The sequence below is a fragment of the Vipera ursinii genome (assembly GCF_947247035.1).
Source record: "Vipera ursinii genome assembly, chromosome: 3".
NCBI lineage: Eukaryota > Metazoa > Chordata > Lepidosauria > Squamata > Viperidae > Vipera > Vipera ursinii.
Genome location: NC_139516.1, coordinates 34,730,138 through 34,745,689, shown reverse-complemented (window position 1 = coordinate 34,745,689; position 15,552 = coordinate 34,730,138). Strand labels below are relative to the sequence as shown.

Here is a 15,552-nt window from a genome sequence, read left to right as displayed (position 1 = left end):
TTCAACACATTTGTTGTGGAAAAAGCATTTGTTTGAATTACTATACATTGGTGTTACATACTGCAGCTGGTCACAAAGTAAATTGGGATTTACAGATAGATCTCTGGACAATATGTGGTAGATAAGCAAGAATTTTCATTGCCCAGTTATTTACTTACCATTTGTGGTCTTACATCATTTTTTCATTTTCAGTCTCTGTAATTCTGACAAGTAAAATATGAATATAATTGATCTGTTAATATCTCAGATGTAGATTCGTGTTAATTGCAGTGTGGTTCATAAGGTGTAACAGGTAGCTGACTCTGGTATCCCATCCCTGTTTTCCATCTGTTTTTGATTGGTGGAAAAATTACCCTATCCCTACTATGTGGTATATACATTACACAAATCATCTTGAACAAGGACAGCCAGCAACAATATGCTTTAGTGTTGGCATGACTATTTTCTACTAACACTGTTTGAACTACTCTTTCCTCTAAACCTTTGAAAATGTGAATTCAGTCCTTCTATTTTTTTATAGGTATTATGTGAATACTACTGGCCAACAGACATCTCTCCTGTCTCTTCTGGTGAAATTAGCATTCATCTGCTTGCTCAGAATTTTGCTGATGAGTGGACAACACGGGAATTTAAACTGCAGCATGTAAGTGGAAGCCCTGCAAAGTACTCCCAAATCAAAAGAGCGAACAGGTTCTGTTAATCATTGTGCTATAATATTGATTCTTACTAATAGGGCCTGGATTAACTTTCTTGATTGCAATAGCTGAAATCCACCAAAATTATCTCACATAGTACCAGGTCAAGGCTCTATCATCTGCAATTTCAATATTAGGACCTAGTTCGTGGTATAACATGTGATAGCACAGTCATTTGATTCTGCCAGACTGTTACTCTCTTTGCTGGCCCAGAGACCATCTCTGTTAACTGACTTCTTGTCATAGACATTAATCTAGTCCTTTCCTATCACAGAAAGGACTAAATATGGAACGAAGACTGAGTCACTTACACTACACAGCATGGCCTAATCATGGTGTTCCTGAGTCTACCCTCTCCATGATTGCTTTCATAGAGCTGGTACGAGCACACATGCAGAGTGTAAATGAATGTGGACCTATCCTGGTACATGGTAGGTAAGTTGCAATCAACCCACATGGATGCTGTTTGTTTGTTAGTTTTGAATATTTCAGTTAAAAACAAGACCTAAACTTCCAGAATCACCCTCAAAGTCATTCTTGTTCAGTAAAGCGATGTGTCTTATCAATCCTCAGCCTCCAGAAATGTTAAGTATAACTCTTGGCTATGAAAATGCAGCCCATGCTAAAAAAAAAAAAGGAATGCCTTTTAACCATGGTGACAAGAAAGTCTAAATTACAGGAACTGTGTTACATCTTCCTCATTTTCTGAAGGAACAGGAGTTCTTGTCCAGTTCCCTTGTATGTTGGATTTTGAAAGAATGGAGGTGAGCATGGGTAAAATGAACCAAAATGTGAAACTTTTTGCTGAGAGAATCCCTGGTTTGATTTCTATTGCAGTGCAGGAGTGGGCCGCACAGGCACCTTCATTGCCCTTGATCGGCTTCTGCAGCAGTTAAAGCATGAGAAGCTGGTTGATATCTTCAATACCATTTACAGTCTTCGAATGAATCGGCATTGTATGATAGAGACGCTGGTGAGAAAACCTGCACCTCTCTTTTAGGTCTTCAACTATCCAGCTATTTAAGGTTACGAGAAAGTCTTTTCTTTCCCATGAAATTTGTCACCATTGGAGGTGGTAAAATTACAGTGGAAAGGAATCCTTTGTTATGAAGAGGAACTTAAAACCTTAGTAATGAGAACTGACGCGGTGGCTCAGTGGGTTAGGACGCTGAGCTTGTCGATCAGAAGGTCGGCAGTTTGGCGGGTCGAATCCCGAGTGCCGCGTAACAGAGTGAGCGCCTGTTACTCGTCCCAGCTTCTGCCCACCTAGCAGTTCGAAAGCACGTAAAAATGCAAGTAGAAAAATAGGGACCACTACGGTGGGAAGGTAACAGCGTTCCGTGCGCCTTTGGCGTCTAGTCATGCCGGCCACATGACCACGGAGACGTCCTCGGACAAACGCTGGCTCTTCGGCTATGAAACGGAGATGAGCACCGGCCCCTAGAGTCGGAAACGACTAGCACGCATGTGCGGGGGAACCTTTACCTTTACCTTTAATGAGAACTGATGATTACCAAGCTAAAATAGATGAAAGAATTATTACACTGGAATGAGTAGACTATGATCCACATACAATTTTCTGTCCTTTTCGTGTGGCTGTTTGCGGTCCCTGGGATGATGCTAAAGATGAGTTGCAAAACTGTGTCCCACCAATTTTCAGCAGGAAACAAATGGAAATATTGTTAGAAATCAGAGACATGTTCCAGATGTTATAAGAAGCAGATATTACAAAGTGCAGGCTCGGTAGGAAATTGTGCTACATAGAACACGTGAGAAGACATGGTGTGGGAGACCCTATCAGATCTAGAGTTCATTCACAGTATCACCAATTGGATTGCAGTCTTTCACACTTGTCCTGCTTATCCTTGTCACTTACTTAGATACCCAGGGTTGAACTTTTCTGTAGTTTTGATAATCCATACAGGGGATAAAACCCCTCAGTTTTGCACCTCAGTAGCATTAGATGTAGCATTTCTGTTTCAAAATGTGCTGTGCAGATAACTGTTTGTTTTTCCCAGGGGCAATACATTTTCCTGCATAGCTGCATCTTAGAGAAGATCTCTGAAGATCCACTCATTGGCCTGTCAGAGATGTAAGTTTCTTTTCCACATAAAATCCTTGTTAGGTTCCCCATCATAGCTATCATTCTTAGTCTAATAGTGCTTGGCCCTACAAAAGTTATCAATCACGGAAACTTTCCTTTGCCCTATCTTCAAGCAGATCAGCACTCTATTGTGCCAGATTATAGCTTGTACAAGCATAAGGCTAAGGGAAACAAAACTGGGGACTTTTATTCCACATTGAGAAGGTTTTTTGGAAATCAGATGTCCAAGCAACATACTTATAGCAAACATTTTTGTCTTGCTCTGCATTACAATAACATCAGCTTCCTTTCAGTACAATTATAGATTTATCCACTTTTATTCTTAATCTTCATTAGTACTTTGCCAATATATTGGTGTCTGCTCTTCTTAACCAATATAGTAATATCAATCAACAATACTGGGTCTTTATAGCTGCTGATTTTTCTGCGTAAAGTTGTCAGCTGATGTTAAATTACTGCAATCAGCAGTTGAGTAAACTCATTTATTGTCTTTTCCAGCTCTCATCCAGTCTCTCTCAAAGGTTTTGCTCAGCATCATGCAAAAAACTGTTCTCAGTCCAATGCTGGCTTCCTAAAGGAATATGAGGTAAGATTTTGGCATAAGGGTGTTGAGTTTAGGGAAATTCTTCCTATGATACACACATTATAAATCCATAGCAGAGGTCCAGGTTCAGTAACAGCATGACTAGATAGGGCTGAGAAGCATCCTTACTGATGTCCTTAGAGCTCCAGTTAATCAATGTCCAAAGTACTGGGTTAAACAAAATCTCAGCATATAATGTATTTTCTGTATTTACTTTCCTACGTTGTTCTAATGAATAATGAATAATGTATTTATTCAAGTAGACTTTTTCCCTTCAACAGTTTTCATTTTTTTTAAAAACAAGGTGTTGAATGCATGTAAGCTGCACATTCCAATCAATATGGCTTTTATTGTTGTTGCGGTTATCCGTTATAAATTGTAGCCCTCCCCCCCCCCAACTCCCAGTGACTTACAGACCTTACACTTTGGAAAGACTGTAGAGCATAGTGACTGTATTGATACTTCCCACACCCAAAGGGACAGGATTTTGCCAAGCCCTTTGTGAATGAAAAGTATGTCAGTAATCCAGAACTAACAAATTTCCAATCTTAAGTTTCCTTTTCTACTGTATTGTCTTCAGCAGATGCTCTTGGAAGTTGCAAAAGAGGAAATAAATTCTGCCATACCACCCTCTGTCAATCAGCAAATCAACCTCAGTTCCAGCAAGATTCCATGTGAGTAATAAACAGTTTTGTAGCCAGTAAAAACATGTATTAGATTTGTACTTAAGGAGAACAAAGGGCTCATCTGCACAACCACTTGGCTGTCATTTCCTATGGAGCCAGAGTCCAAGGTAATCATATGGAGGTAATCATATCAGCATAATTTGTGCTGTCCCCATAGCACACCTTTCATGTGCATTTAAACTGGGGTCATGCTGAGCTGTTGCTTTATAACCTTTCCATATGACACTTTAAGGACAGTAATTGAAAGTTTTCTCTGATTGAAGATTGCATTAATTTCATAAGCATGTCCGATGAAGTGCAGATAAGGTCTGAGCATTCCAATCACTATTTTTGTTCTGTTGTTTTCTCTTAAAGGACATTTGCCCCTAGCAACTATTAAATGGTGGGAAATACTTTGTCTTTCCATTGTCCGGATTTGTGCAGCTGAGATTGGTTATTTCATAAGGCAGGTTGGAAAGGTGAAGTTTGAGAAATCAATTTACTGATCCCTATGTCAAATTAAAGTATTCATCTGAAATATCCCCAGATCAGGGTCGCCCAAACACCCAAGCTATTCAGTCTCAGTAGGATTGAGTCAGAAACAGTTTCTCCCCATCCAGACTTGCAAAGCCTCCAGGTACTTGAACGTTTAGCCATTCCAAGATCAAAAATATAATTGGGTATCATCAGCATACTAGTAATACCAAATCCCAAACCAGTTGATAACCTTGGCCAATATAAATATTGAAAAAGAGGGGAGAAAGAGTAGCACTCTGTGGCACCCCACAGATTAATAACACTGATTAGAACAAAGGGAAGAAAGAAGGAACAGCATTGTAAAATGATGCCCCCATTCCCCAACTCACAGAGCTAGCTCAGAAGGATACCCTGGTCAATAGTATGATAGTCCAGCAATTTGTAGTAAGTCATCGCTTCAATTGTCAGCCGTCCTCAGAAAAAAATTACAGCCTAAGCTGGAGACAGCAAAATCATTGACGTAAAAGGGCTAATTGCTCTGAGACTTGTAGAGTCCATAGCAAGAACTATAACAATAGAACTAAATTAATTAGGCAGAGATGAAAGAGATGGGGTGATAGATGTGGTGCTGGATGCACTCAACTGAACATGACACATATGTCTTCCAACCATTGTCCTTCACACTAAGTCTGTTTTGCAGATGATCGCTCTAAAGTGAAGTTTTTACCACTGGATCGAGATCCATTCTCAGATCTTGCACATGTCTGGTTTATCCCTGTGAGTCCACCATACTTTATATTCTCTTCTTTCTGCTTTCTGTTATTGCAAAAGTATTTCTTTGCTGTTTGTTTTATTTATAAAAGGGATAATTTACATGCATGTAGATATTTTTTTCTGTATTGCTTCTATTAATCTAAAAGGCATATATTAATATATACTTTAAAATACCATTCTCACCCCTGTGAATGGTATGTGTCTTCCTCAATCTTAGGTCCTCTACCAGAGGCCTGGAAGTTTGACATTTTGTACAGGATCTAAACAGTTTCTAGTACTGAACTCTTCTGGATAGACAGCTCCAATGTTGTACATGGGATCTATTGGAAGCATTTTTCCAGTTTAGGAGTCACAGCCACGAGTGCTCTTACCACCACTAGGACCACTTTGGTCTTTCTGTCTGTCTGTCTGTCTGTCTCTTTACACACAGGATGTAAAGTGCTCCAGGTTAAGCTGCCTTTTGCAATTATTATTACACAATGTAGTTCTTGTCAAGATGGGAACAGATAATGGATTATGCAGAAAATCTTAGCTCAGTATGTCCATTAATAACATAGATATTGCTGAAGAAAATTCAATATCAAAGCATGCAAACTAACATAAATCAGGGATCATTTGCAAATGCTTTTGAGGACATATTTAGAAATGCAAAGTATCTTGAAAATCTAGAGCAAGGAAGTAAAAATATATCAATGTATACACTGTAAAAGGTAAGAATATCTTATGTCCAACAAGATACTATTTTTGCCAAATTGTTAAATGCCACTTTAGTTGCATTGGTAGAAATGTATTCAAAGCAAAATAACTTTCAGCATTCCAGAATGGCTACCAAAAGAATCCATAATTAAATCAACTTCTCTATGATGTCAGTTACTATGTTTGGACATGTATACCATGAGTAAAAGCAAGCAAAGGAGATATGATAAAAGTTTATAAAAATATACTTGTGGAAAAAACTATTTTTTTCCATTTTCTATGATACTTTCAGTGTGGAAACTAAACCTTATGTCATCATGACATATCTTCTTTCATTTGTCTGTAGAGTAGTGCTGTACAATAACTTATGGATTAAGGGGGGAAAACTGAATGCTACATACATAGAGCCTTATCCTTCTGTATTCCCAGTTGCCGACACATCCTGCCCAACCATGAGGCTACTTATACTGGAGGCAGAAGATTTTGGTTCTAGTACTAGTTTCAGCAACTCCTGGCACCCCATCCTGAGCACCTGTCATGTTGCATGGGAGAAGAGGCAGGTCCAGATGTTGTATATTTACAACTTATTTGTGTAACTCACCTGCGGTTTTATAACGGCATGCTAAAACTTAGATCAGGCTTAGACGAGGTTTACCTTGTTATCCTGATGTTAGACCAAGCTTACCTAGTGTCATTTGCTTCCATAATTTTCTGCACTTTTTCTACAAGCAAATTATATAAACAAAGCAGTTGTGTTGCTAATGAATTTATGTCTTTTTTATATGATAGGGCTGCAATTCAGCCAAGGACTATATTGCTATAGATGGACCTGACAAGCTGGCCCTGGAGGAATTCTGGGGATTAGTCTGGGAACGTGGTGTCCACACTATCATCACTTTACTACCTAGGCAGATGAATAGTCCGGTAAGATAGTAATCATATAATTTCACAGAATCCTACAGAGAGGCCATTCTGGGATAATGATATGAAATGATTCAGCAATGCATAATAATATGAGGAGTTTCTATTTAAGATTGGTGGAAATGCCACTAAGATACTTTCCTAGCTGCATAAGAGTCATTCTTCCATGAAAGTGGGAATTGTGATGTTAATTCATGAAGAGGGCCAAAAGCTTGAGACATTCCTGTAGAGGTAACACCATCTTCCTTAGGAGAGTGATGACTAATGGGGAAAAAAATTCCTGTTCACAGTGACTCTTGAAAAGCACTTGGCCGTGATGATGTATCTCACTGCTCTGGGAACTGCAGTGGCTGTCAGAAAACTTCAGATGCAGTTCAGATTCCTAATTGTCACCTTCAATGCCATATAGGGTTTTTGTTATTTGTGCAAGCATCTCCATTATTTATCTGCCCATATGAGACAACTGAACAGTCCCAACCCCAACTCTAACTTTCTATATGAGAACTTGCAACCTCAGAAATGGGCATTTTCAATTGTATTCCCACACTGGAATTCCTAGTTCGTTTCTTCCCTTCTGGGTTTCAGGAAACCACTTAAGGCTTTGACTGTTCCAAACTGTGATTCAAGACATGAACTTGACAGATGCATGATTGTGTATATTTCCTCTTTTTGTATTATGTTGATGTTGCATTTATTTTATGAGAGGGTTCATTTATTTTTCTTACACTTTCTTAAAGAAAGTTTTTTTTCCTTTTTTTATATAGCTGCCTCAAATTGGTGGTATGAAAATTATGTAATTAAATAACTATCCCTGCTGCCATTTTTATGAATCCTTCCTTAGGACTCCAGTATGTTGAAGACTGCCCTGTTTATTTGCATCACCGTGATAACAAAAGGACACCTGCTTTTTTAATGAACAGGAATGGGTTTTGAATGAGCTCTGCCAAAATATCCATGTGAGAAGCATTACTTCAGTAGCAGCCAACTACAATCATTTGACTGTGTAGTCTGGTGTTGTGAATTTTATATGGGGTATAGGAAGCTGATTGTATAGATCTTTTCTTGGCTCAGGGACTTTGAATAACCAGTAATTGCTATGCGATTAGTTCTACTGGAAACATGGATTCGTAACTGCGGTGCTTTTTTTTTTTTTTTTTTGTATAGGCTCCAGATAAGTCATGCTGGCCATCAGAGGGTGAACCTGTCCACACAGAGATGCTCACCATACAACAAGGGCCTGAAAAGATTATTTCAGGATGGCCTTGTGTTCAGCTCAGACTAAAATATGTACGTGAATTGGTTGGGAGGGGAAAGTGAACTGTCGTGGAAACACCAACACCAAGGCGCAGACGGCTTGCTGGCACAGCATGTGGATGTTTAAATAAACTTGACTAGAGATGCTTGGGGGGGACGCAGTGGCTCAGTGGGTTAGGATGCTGAGCTTGTCGATCAGATGGTCGGCAGTTTGGCGGGTCGAGTCCCGAGTGCCACGTAACAGAGTGAGCGCCTGTTACTCGTCCCAACTTCTGCCAACCTAGCAGTTCAAAAGCACATAAAAATGCAAGTAGAAAAATAGGGAAGGTAACAGCGTTCCATGCACCTTTGGCATCTAGTCATGCCGGCCACATGACCATGGAGACATCCTCAGATAAGCGCTGGCTCTTCGGCTTTGAAACGGAGATGAGCACCGGCCCCTAGAGTCAGAAACGACTAGCACGCATGTGCGGGGGAACCTTTACCTTTAGAGATGCTTGTGAACTAACTAAATTTCAGAGGCTGAAGATGTCAACTTCCCTCTTTCCAGTTTGTGGCTCGTGGTAGATGGAAATGTTTCTGTTCTTCAGACAGCACTTTATTGTATCTGGAATTGCCAGTCAAGGCAAAGCTAGGAAGATAATGTGGAAGATGTTATATTTTCTTTGAAGGAGCTCAAGTTTTTTTTTTCTTGGAGGAATTAAGTGGATCTGCTCATACTTAGAAACTACTGTTTTAAGTGAAGAACACCCCTTCCCCAAGATCTAATAACATTCTGGAATTTGGGTTCTTTTTATAGTTTTTACATGCTTATGAAGCTTGGTTTTATTGTATGTGATTTGCATATATTTGTCTTGTGAATATATATGCATACACACACACACACACAAATATTATATACACAACAGACAGAACTACAAGTTCTGATTATGTTTAATGCTGGTTGGAAATAGAGAAGTAAAAGCCCCAATAGCAGTTGTTTCCATGTGAAGTGAAAGTGAAAGTAAATGGAATCCTGTAGAATTAGTCAAATCCTGATTCTCTTTATGGTAATGAACGTGGACTGTATTTCTTTTGAACTCACAGTGTGCTTATAACTTATTCCTTCTCAGTGTACATAAGTTTATGAGTTACATTGAATTTTTAATTTATGAACTGTGTTTTCACTGATGATGTCTTCATTACTTTGTCAGGAGAAAAAAGCAAAGGAAAGACTGCTGCAACAGTTCCGATTTCCTTTGGAGGAAGGAGAAGATTTGCCAGATCCCGAGGTTCTGGTGGGCTTTCTCACTGTTGTCAGACAGCTAGTGCCGTACCGGAAGAGGACCAGCCCTTTAGTTCTGCATTGCAGGTAAGAGCCCAAATCCCATCCTGGGTGAAAGGTATCTTTCTTGGGTATCAGTCTTGAATTGGTAAATACCAAATACTCCGTGTTGTCTGGATTGGTTGTCAGTATACAGCAATTATATGGCAACCTCTCACTACTTCTTCTTTCCCAGTTCGGGAGGCGTAGGCCAGATGGGGACACTCATTGCCTTAGATACTCTGCTGCAGCAGCTGAAAGGAGAGAGAAATGTGGACGTGTATGGTGTTGTTTTGAGGCTGGTGAGGAGCTGTTGTCTCATGACTCCATCATTGGTAAGTAAAGCAGAGAGCTGGATCATCAATACAAAGGTCCAACCTCTAGACTCATCATGATTGCCATGTCATTTAAAGCCAGCCCCTGCACAGGCCATTGTCCCCTTAACTGTGCTGATATCTTTTCTGATGATCAAATGTGCTTGTTTTTAATTAAAGTTAAAAGAAGCAAAAATATATTAGATATGTTTCAGAACATTCTTATCAGGAATATGTAAGATGCATTTTTTGCTTGTTCATCACTATGGCAGGAATAGATAGTTGTTCCAGGTCAGCCTTATCCAATTGATGCCTTCCAGATATATTGGATTACACTGTAGTCATTGATGGCTCATGTCCATTCCACATTCAGTGCAAAAGGAAATATACAATCTGGAGAAGAATTGCAGCTTGTCAAATCAAAATGTTTCAGTTAGAACTAGGAAAATATATGGACCATACTGTGAATAAAACACAGGCTTTTTATTGTGAAGACAAGATAAATGCGAATTTATTGTATTGAATGATATGTTGTAAACACTTTCAGTCATGTAAAATAAGTCAGTTCATCTATATTTATGGTATGCTCTAGTACATATAAGATTGCAGCTTGAGCAGCTACAAGATTAAATTTTACGGGGAATTGAAAGACAATACTGAATATAATATTGTGCCACCAGAGGGCATTACATGCAATCTGTTTCTAGACTAAAAATTAAAATACTGATGTAAAATATGTACTGCATAGATTGTATATTTAGCTCTGTGACGCTTATGCAAGTTTATTTAATCAAAGAACTCCCTGGTCCTGCCTTGCAGAATCCAACATGAAGGAGATCAGGTCAGAAACGACCATGATGTTTAGCCTTGGAAACTTTCACATATGTAGCCAAGTGGTCAGTCTGTGGTTTATTTGTATTTTCCCTGCAGCCATAAAACAGTAGCAGATGCTAGTGCTCATGCTGTTAGTATATGAAGCTCTTCATGCTACATTAGCAGTTCTGGCCTGAATTTCCTGTAATTTCCTGGACTTAATTCCTAGTGTGATGTGATGACCTTCAGTGTATATTTCTCTCCCTCCCTCCCTCCCTCCTCTCTCCCCCTCTCCCTTCCTCTCTCTTTTCTATAGTATCAATACAATTTTGTTTTAAAAAATCTTGCTTATCTGCATCATCTCATGTATTACGTGTCTCTTTCTCTCTCTCCCCACCTCCGTTCCTCTAGGATAAATATATTTATCTATATGAATGCATTCGTGAGGTCATCACCCAGAAACAAGTTTAGGCTCTGGTCTGTGCTCCTGATTAGATGATGGATAGAACTTCATTGTGCAGCAGAATTGTGGACATAGACTGAACTGGTGCTTTCCTGTGCTGAGATGAGCAGCTACCCCAGGGCTCTGACCTTGATCTGCGCAGAAGGTGAAATAATGAGTCTGTAAAAATGCTGGCTGTGATGTTCCACGCTTTCAGTTGCAGGAAGATAATTTCTGCTGACAGCAGACTTCTGTTCCTAAAGGCAGGGTTGTGCATGCCATAACAACTCATTCTTCATTCTGGATACACTGTTTGTTGAGGGGGGGGGAAATAGAAAAACCACCTCCTGAGCCTTCCCCAGTTTGTTCAGTCTTTAAAATACAATAAACCATGTTGAATATGGATAGAGTTGGTAGGTTCAAGATGTTTCATGACGTCATTGTATAAATTTACAGTAAGTACATTTCAGGTAATATGGCTTTGTGACAAAAACAAATAATAGCTGGAGAAGTTGCAAGAAGGGACGGTGGACTAAAGATCCAATGATCCTCCTCCTCCCCCCTCTCTGTTACATTTCTGATGTTGTGTTTTGGGCCTTTATAGCAACAAGAGCTTAAGTGCCGCACTTAAGTCCATGATACAAAATGACATGGCCAAGATACCAGCATTTTCTCCCCTTATTTTGACAATTTCCATTACAAATAGGCTGAGTAAAATAGTTTACTGCTAGCTAACTAACATGTTAACATTGGGATAATTCCAAATTAGTGGTTTATCTTCTTTCCACATTCACAACCAAATTATGCAGAAAGATAATTTTCCATGTATTAAATTATTCATATTTTTAAAAATCAGCCTAAACCTGGCTTTCTTACAAAGAGAAAGAGAGAAATATATTCTAAAGAGATGTGTTATTAGATCAAGACTGGGAATCTAAAATTATAGGTAAATAAAGGAATGAATTAAAGGTTTACCAGATGAATTTGGGGAAATAAGTTCTCAAAAAGGATATCTTTGTAGAGAACATGAATAACTTATTGAATTTGGTATGAAAGAGATTTACCTCAGCATTTGCATAAGTTCTTATTTAATGTAGCATAGGTTGAGAGATTAAAATTACAGAATGGTCTGGAAAAGATGATGCCAACTACAACCACCATCTTGCCTTATTTTTAATATTCCCAAAACGTGCCTAACTATTGTTGCAAATAAGGCAAGTTTTCCTAAGTCCCTTAATCCATATTCACGTGCAGAAGCAGCTAGAAAATATAGTCTCTAAAAAACTACTGCAAGGTCCATATTGCAAATTTATAGCTTCCTCTGTTTCTCTTGAGTTCCATTCTTCATTTTGACTCTAGATTCCTGAATCTCACTTGGTTACAATCTCAAAGTGTGTAGCAAAAACAAGATTAAAACAACTTCAGTAGTAAGTTTTGGAGACACACCTAAAAGTTGGGCTTTTCCTCTTGTTTTGATCTACTGTACGATCCTATGCTCATTGAGTGAAAGTAACTCATTGTACTAAACTGGATTTAATTATTCAAATTAAAATTTACAGAATTCCATAAGACGTTTTTCTTATTGTAAAGCAATGTTCGAGAAATTTATTTTGAGTTTCATCAAATCCAGTTTTGCTTTTCTTTGACTTACCCTTAATTCCATTTCTTAAAATTGTAACTCTAATTTTAAAATGGGATTGAACTGTCCATTGGGAGAAGTGCATTTTTACAGATAGGTACGAGTTACCCCAATTTCCTGGGGAAAGTGGTTTTATATTAATAAATTATTCTATGAAAAATGAAATATTTTGCATTCAGTTTGGTCTAATTTCTTCATTGATGTTTATGCTAGGCAAAAAAAAATGTCATACTTTGCAATATGCATGGTGTTTCACTAGAAGACAAAGTCATCCTTAGTAGTCTTCTTTCAAAGGGCAAAGAAAAGACAGGGCATTTTAGAAACAATGAATTCATATATCCAGGAAATGTAGGCTAGCACAAACCAGCAATCACTATGTATTTGACTTGACAGTGTATTGTAGATCATAGCTTTGGTGGGCCAAACTTTCTAGACCAACTTTTTCCAGTGCAAGCTGTGAATTCTTGAGTACTCTAACATTTCTGGGACTGTCAACTTGGAAAAGGATACCTGGAGTTTACACTCTTAGAAGTAGACATAGTAAAACAATGGGAGAGAAATAGATGGAGGTAGGTTGAACAGCAGTATTCTTTCAGCTATATGTAATTCAGCTTAGATCAAATACAGGTGGTCTTTGACTTATGATTGGTCACTCAGTCACCATTTGAAGTCATCATAGATCTTCCCATAGAACCCAGTTCCAACAGCCAGCCCCCATCCCTGTGGACACATAACAGCATTTTACAACAGTTTTCCCCCCAAAAAGCATTTACTTCTGGTTTTTGGCAAAGCCAGCCCATTGTGAACAATTGGTTCACTTAACAACCATTGCAAAAAAGATAGTAAAATTGGTCAGTCACAGTGACCTGCATTTATGCAAGAGAAACCAATGCGCAGGTATAGAATAGGTGGTACCTGGCTCAATAGTAGTAACTTCAAAGGGAGATTTCAGAGTCCTAATGGACAATTACTTAAATATGAGCCAGCTGTGTGCTCCAGCTACCAAAAAAAACACTTAAAGAATCAATACCACTTTATAATGCTTTAGTAAAACCACACTTGAAATATTGCATCCGTTTTGGTGACCCCTAATATAAAAAAAGATGTTGAGACTCTAGAAAGAGTGCGAAGAAGAGCAACAAAGATGATTAGGGACTTGGAGGCTAAAACATAAGAAAAGTTGCAGGAATTGGGTATGTCTAGTTTAATGAAAAGAAGGACTACGGGTGACATGATAGCAGTGGCGCAATATCTAAGAGGCTGTCACAAAGAAGAGGGGGATCAATCTATTCTCCAAAGCAATTGAAGGAAGAACAGGAAGCACTGGAAACTAATCAAGGAGAGAACCATCCTAGAACTAAGGAGAAATTTCTTGACAGAACAATTAATCAGCGGAATGACTTGCCTCCAGAGTTGTAGGTGCCCAACGCTGAGGTTTTTAAGAAGAGATTGGACAACCATTTGTCTGAAATAGTATAAGGTCTCCTGCTTGACCAGGGGATTGGACTAGAAGATCTCCCAAGGTCTCTTCCAAATTTGGTATTCTGTCCCGACTTACAAGGCAGGCTTCGTTATTGCAAGTAGTCTTTCCAAACCCATTGCAGTTGAGATATTGGTTGACATTAACTGATTGATTGATCATGTGCCATCAAGTCAGTGTTGACTGTTAGCAACTGCATAGATAAACCCTCCTCAGAATGAGCATTTGAGATAAATTTGATTATAATTTATTGACTCAAGGGGGGGCAGCACAACTGATTCTGCTGGGTTCAAAAGCTAAACTGAGTTATGTCTGTATATCACTTGAATTAATAGGAAATCAAAATATCTCAGATAAAAGGAATAGCAAACTATTTATTTACTATTGGCAAGAAAACAACATGGAAGTTAAGCCTGAGTTTAAAAAAAACAATTTTTTTTCCTCCTTACCACTGGGTCATAATCAGCAAATGTTGAGGGAACACATTACAAAAGAGTACAAGTTATTATTTTGACTAGAGGGAAAATTTCTATTGACTGCCTGGAAAACGTTTGGAGAGATTTGGAGGAAAGTCACATTAGCATTCTGAGAAGCATAACAGACTCAAGAGTAGGCAAATGGTAGAATCAGATGGGAAGTAGGAAAAGTATAAAAAATGAGATATTTAAAGATTGACTCTTTCTGATACAGTTCTGAGAAATTCTAAATATGCTAATCTAGTCATGTAAATTGATTTTGGACAATGAAACTGAAAATAGCAGAAAATCTTCCATAAATTTCTGTAACCTGTAAATTTCTTATGCATCTTCTAAATTGGTCTGCTACCTGATTACACATTTATATTTATATATTGTCTGGCTAACATATTTTCAAAACATAGTACAATGTAGTCATCAGAATAAAAATACTGAAAAACCTGAACAACTGAAATGCAAGACAGATGAGCCAGCTGGTGGAAAAAAATTAATGATTTAGCATTTATTTATGTGGTTTACTTACATTATTTTTAAATATTATTTATATAAAAGTTTTATTGTCCCAACTTCCCATATCTCAAATCTTAGTGCTCATTTCATTATGAGAGAATACTGGAGTATATATACGGTATTGAACTATGCCATGATTTTTTTTAAGATTTACAATTTGTTTCTGTTAATTAAATCACAATTAAGCCCAATTATCACAATTAAGCCCAAACAAGCAAACTATATTAAGGATTTTATGCAGTGTGAGAACCCAGTCAGTCAACCAACTCCTTGGAAAGTTCCTATGAAAAGCCCAATTTGTTTTAGTGACACCTTTAGGCCACAAAACTCATTTTGGAGAAGGCACCTTGCAATCTATGATCAAGAATGTACCACGGGGGCACATCTATCAAGAATATACGCCATG

General features: G+C 38.3%; 1 protein-coding gene across 1 annotated transcript in view; it reads left to right on the top strand.

Annotated features, from left to right (window-relative positions):
* LOC310638277 (receptor-type tyrosine-protein phosphatase V-like) overlaps positions 1-12,821 on the top strand; it is a 54,788-nt gene extending 41,967 nt beyond the window's left edge. Inside the window, 12 exon segments of the mRNA XM_083359198.1 lie at positions 521-643; positions 970-1,130; positions 1,533-1,668; positions 2,714-2,787; positions 3,298-3,385; positions 3,963-4,056; positions 5,225-5,301; positions 6,784-6,918; positions 8,080-8,202; positions 9,363-9,520; positions 9,669-9,807; positions 11,011-12,821. Coding sequence (XP_083215324.1) covers positions 521-643; positions 970-1,130; positions 1,533-1,668; positions 2,714-2,787; positions 3,298-3,385; positions 3,963-4,056; positions 5,225-5,301; positions 6,784-6,918; positions 8,080-8,202; positions 9,363-9,520; positions 9,669-9,807; positions 11,011-11,070 — 1,368 coding nt within the window. The 3' untranslated portion in view covers positions 11,071-12,821.
* Positions 12,822-15,552: the final 2,731 nt, after the last annotated feature.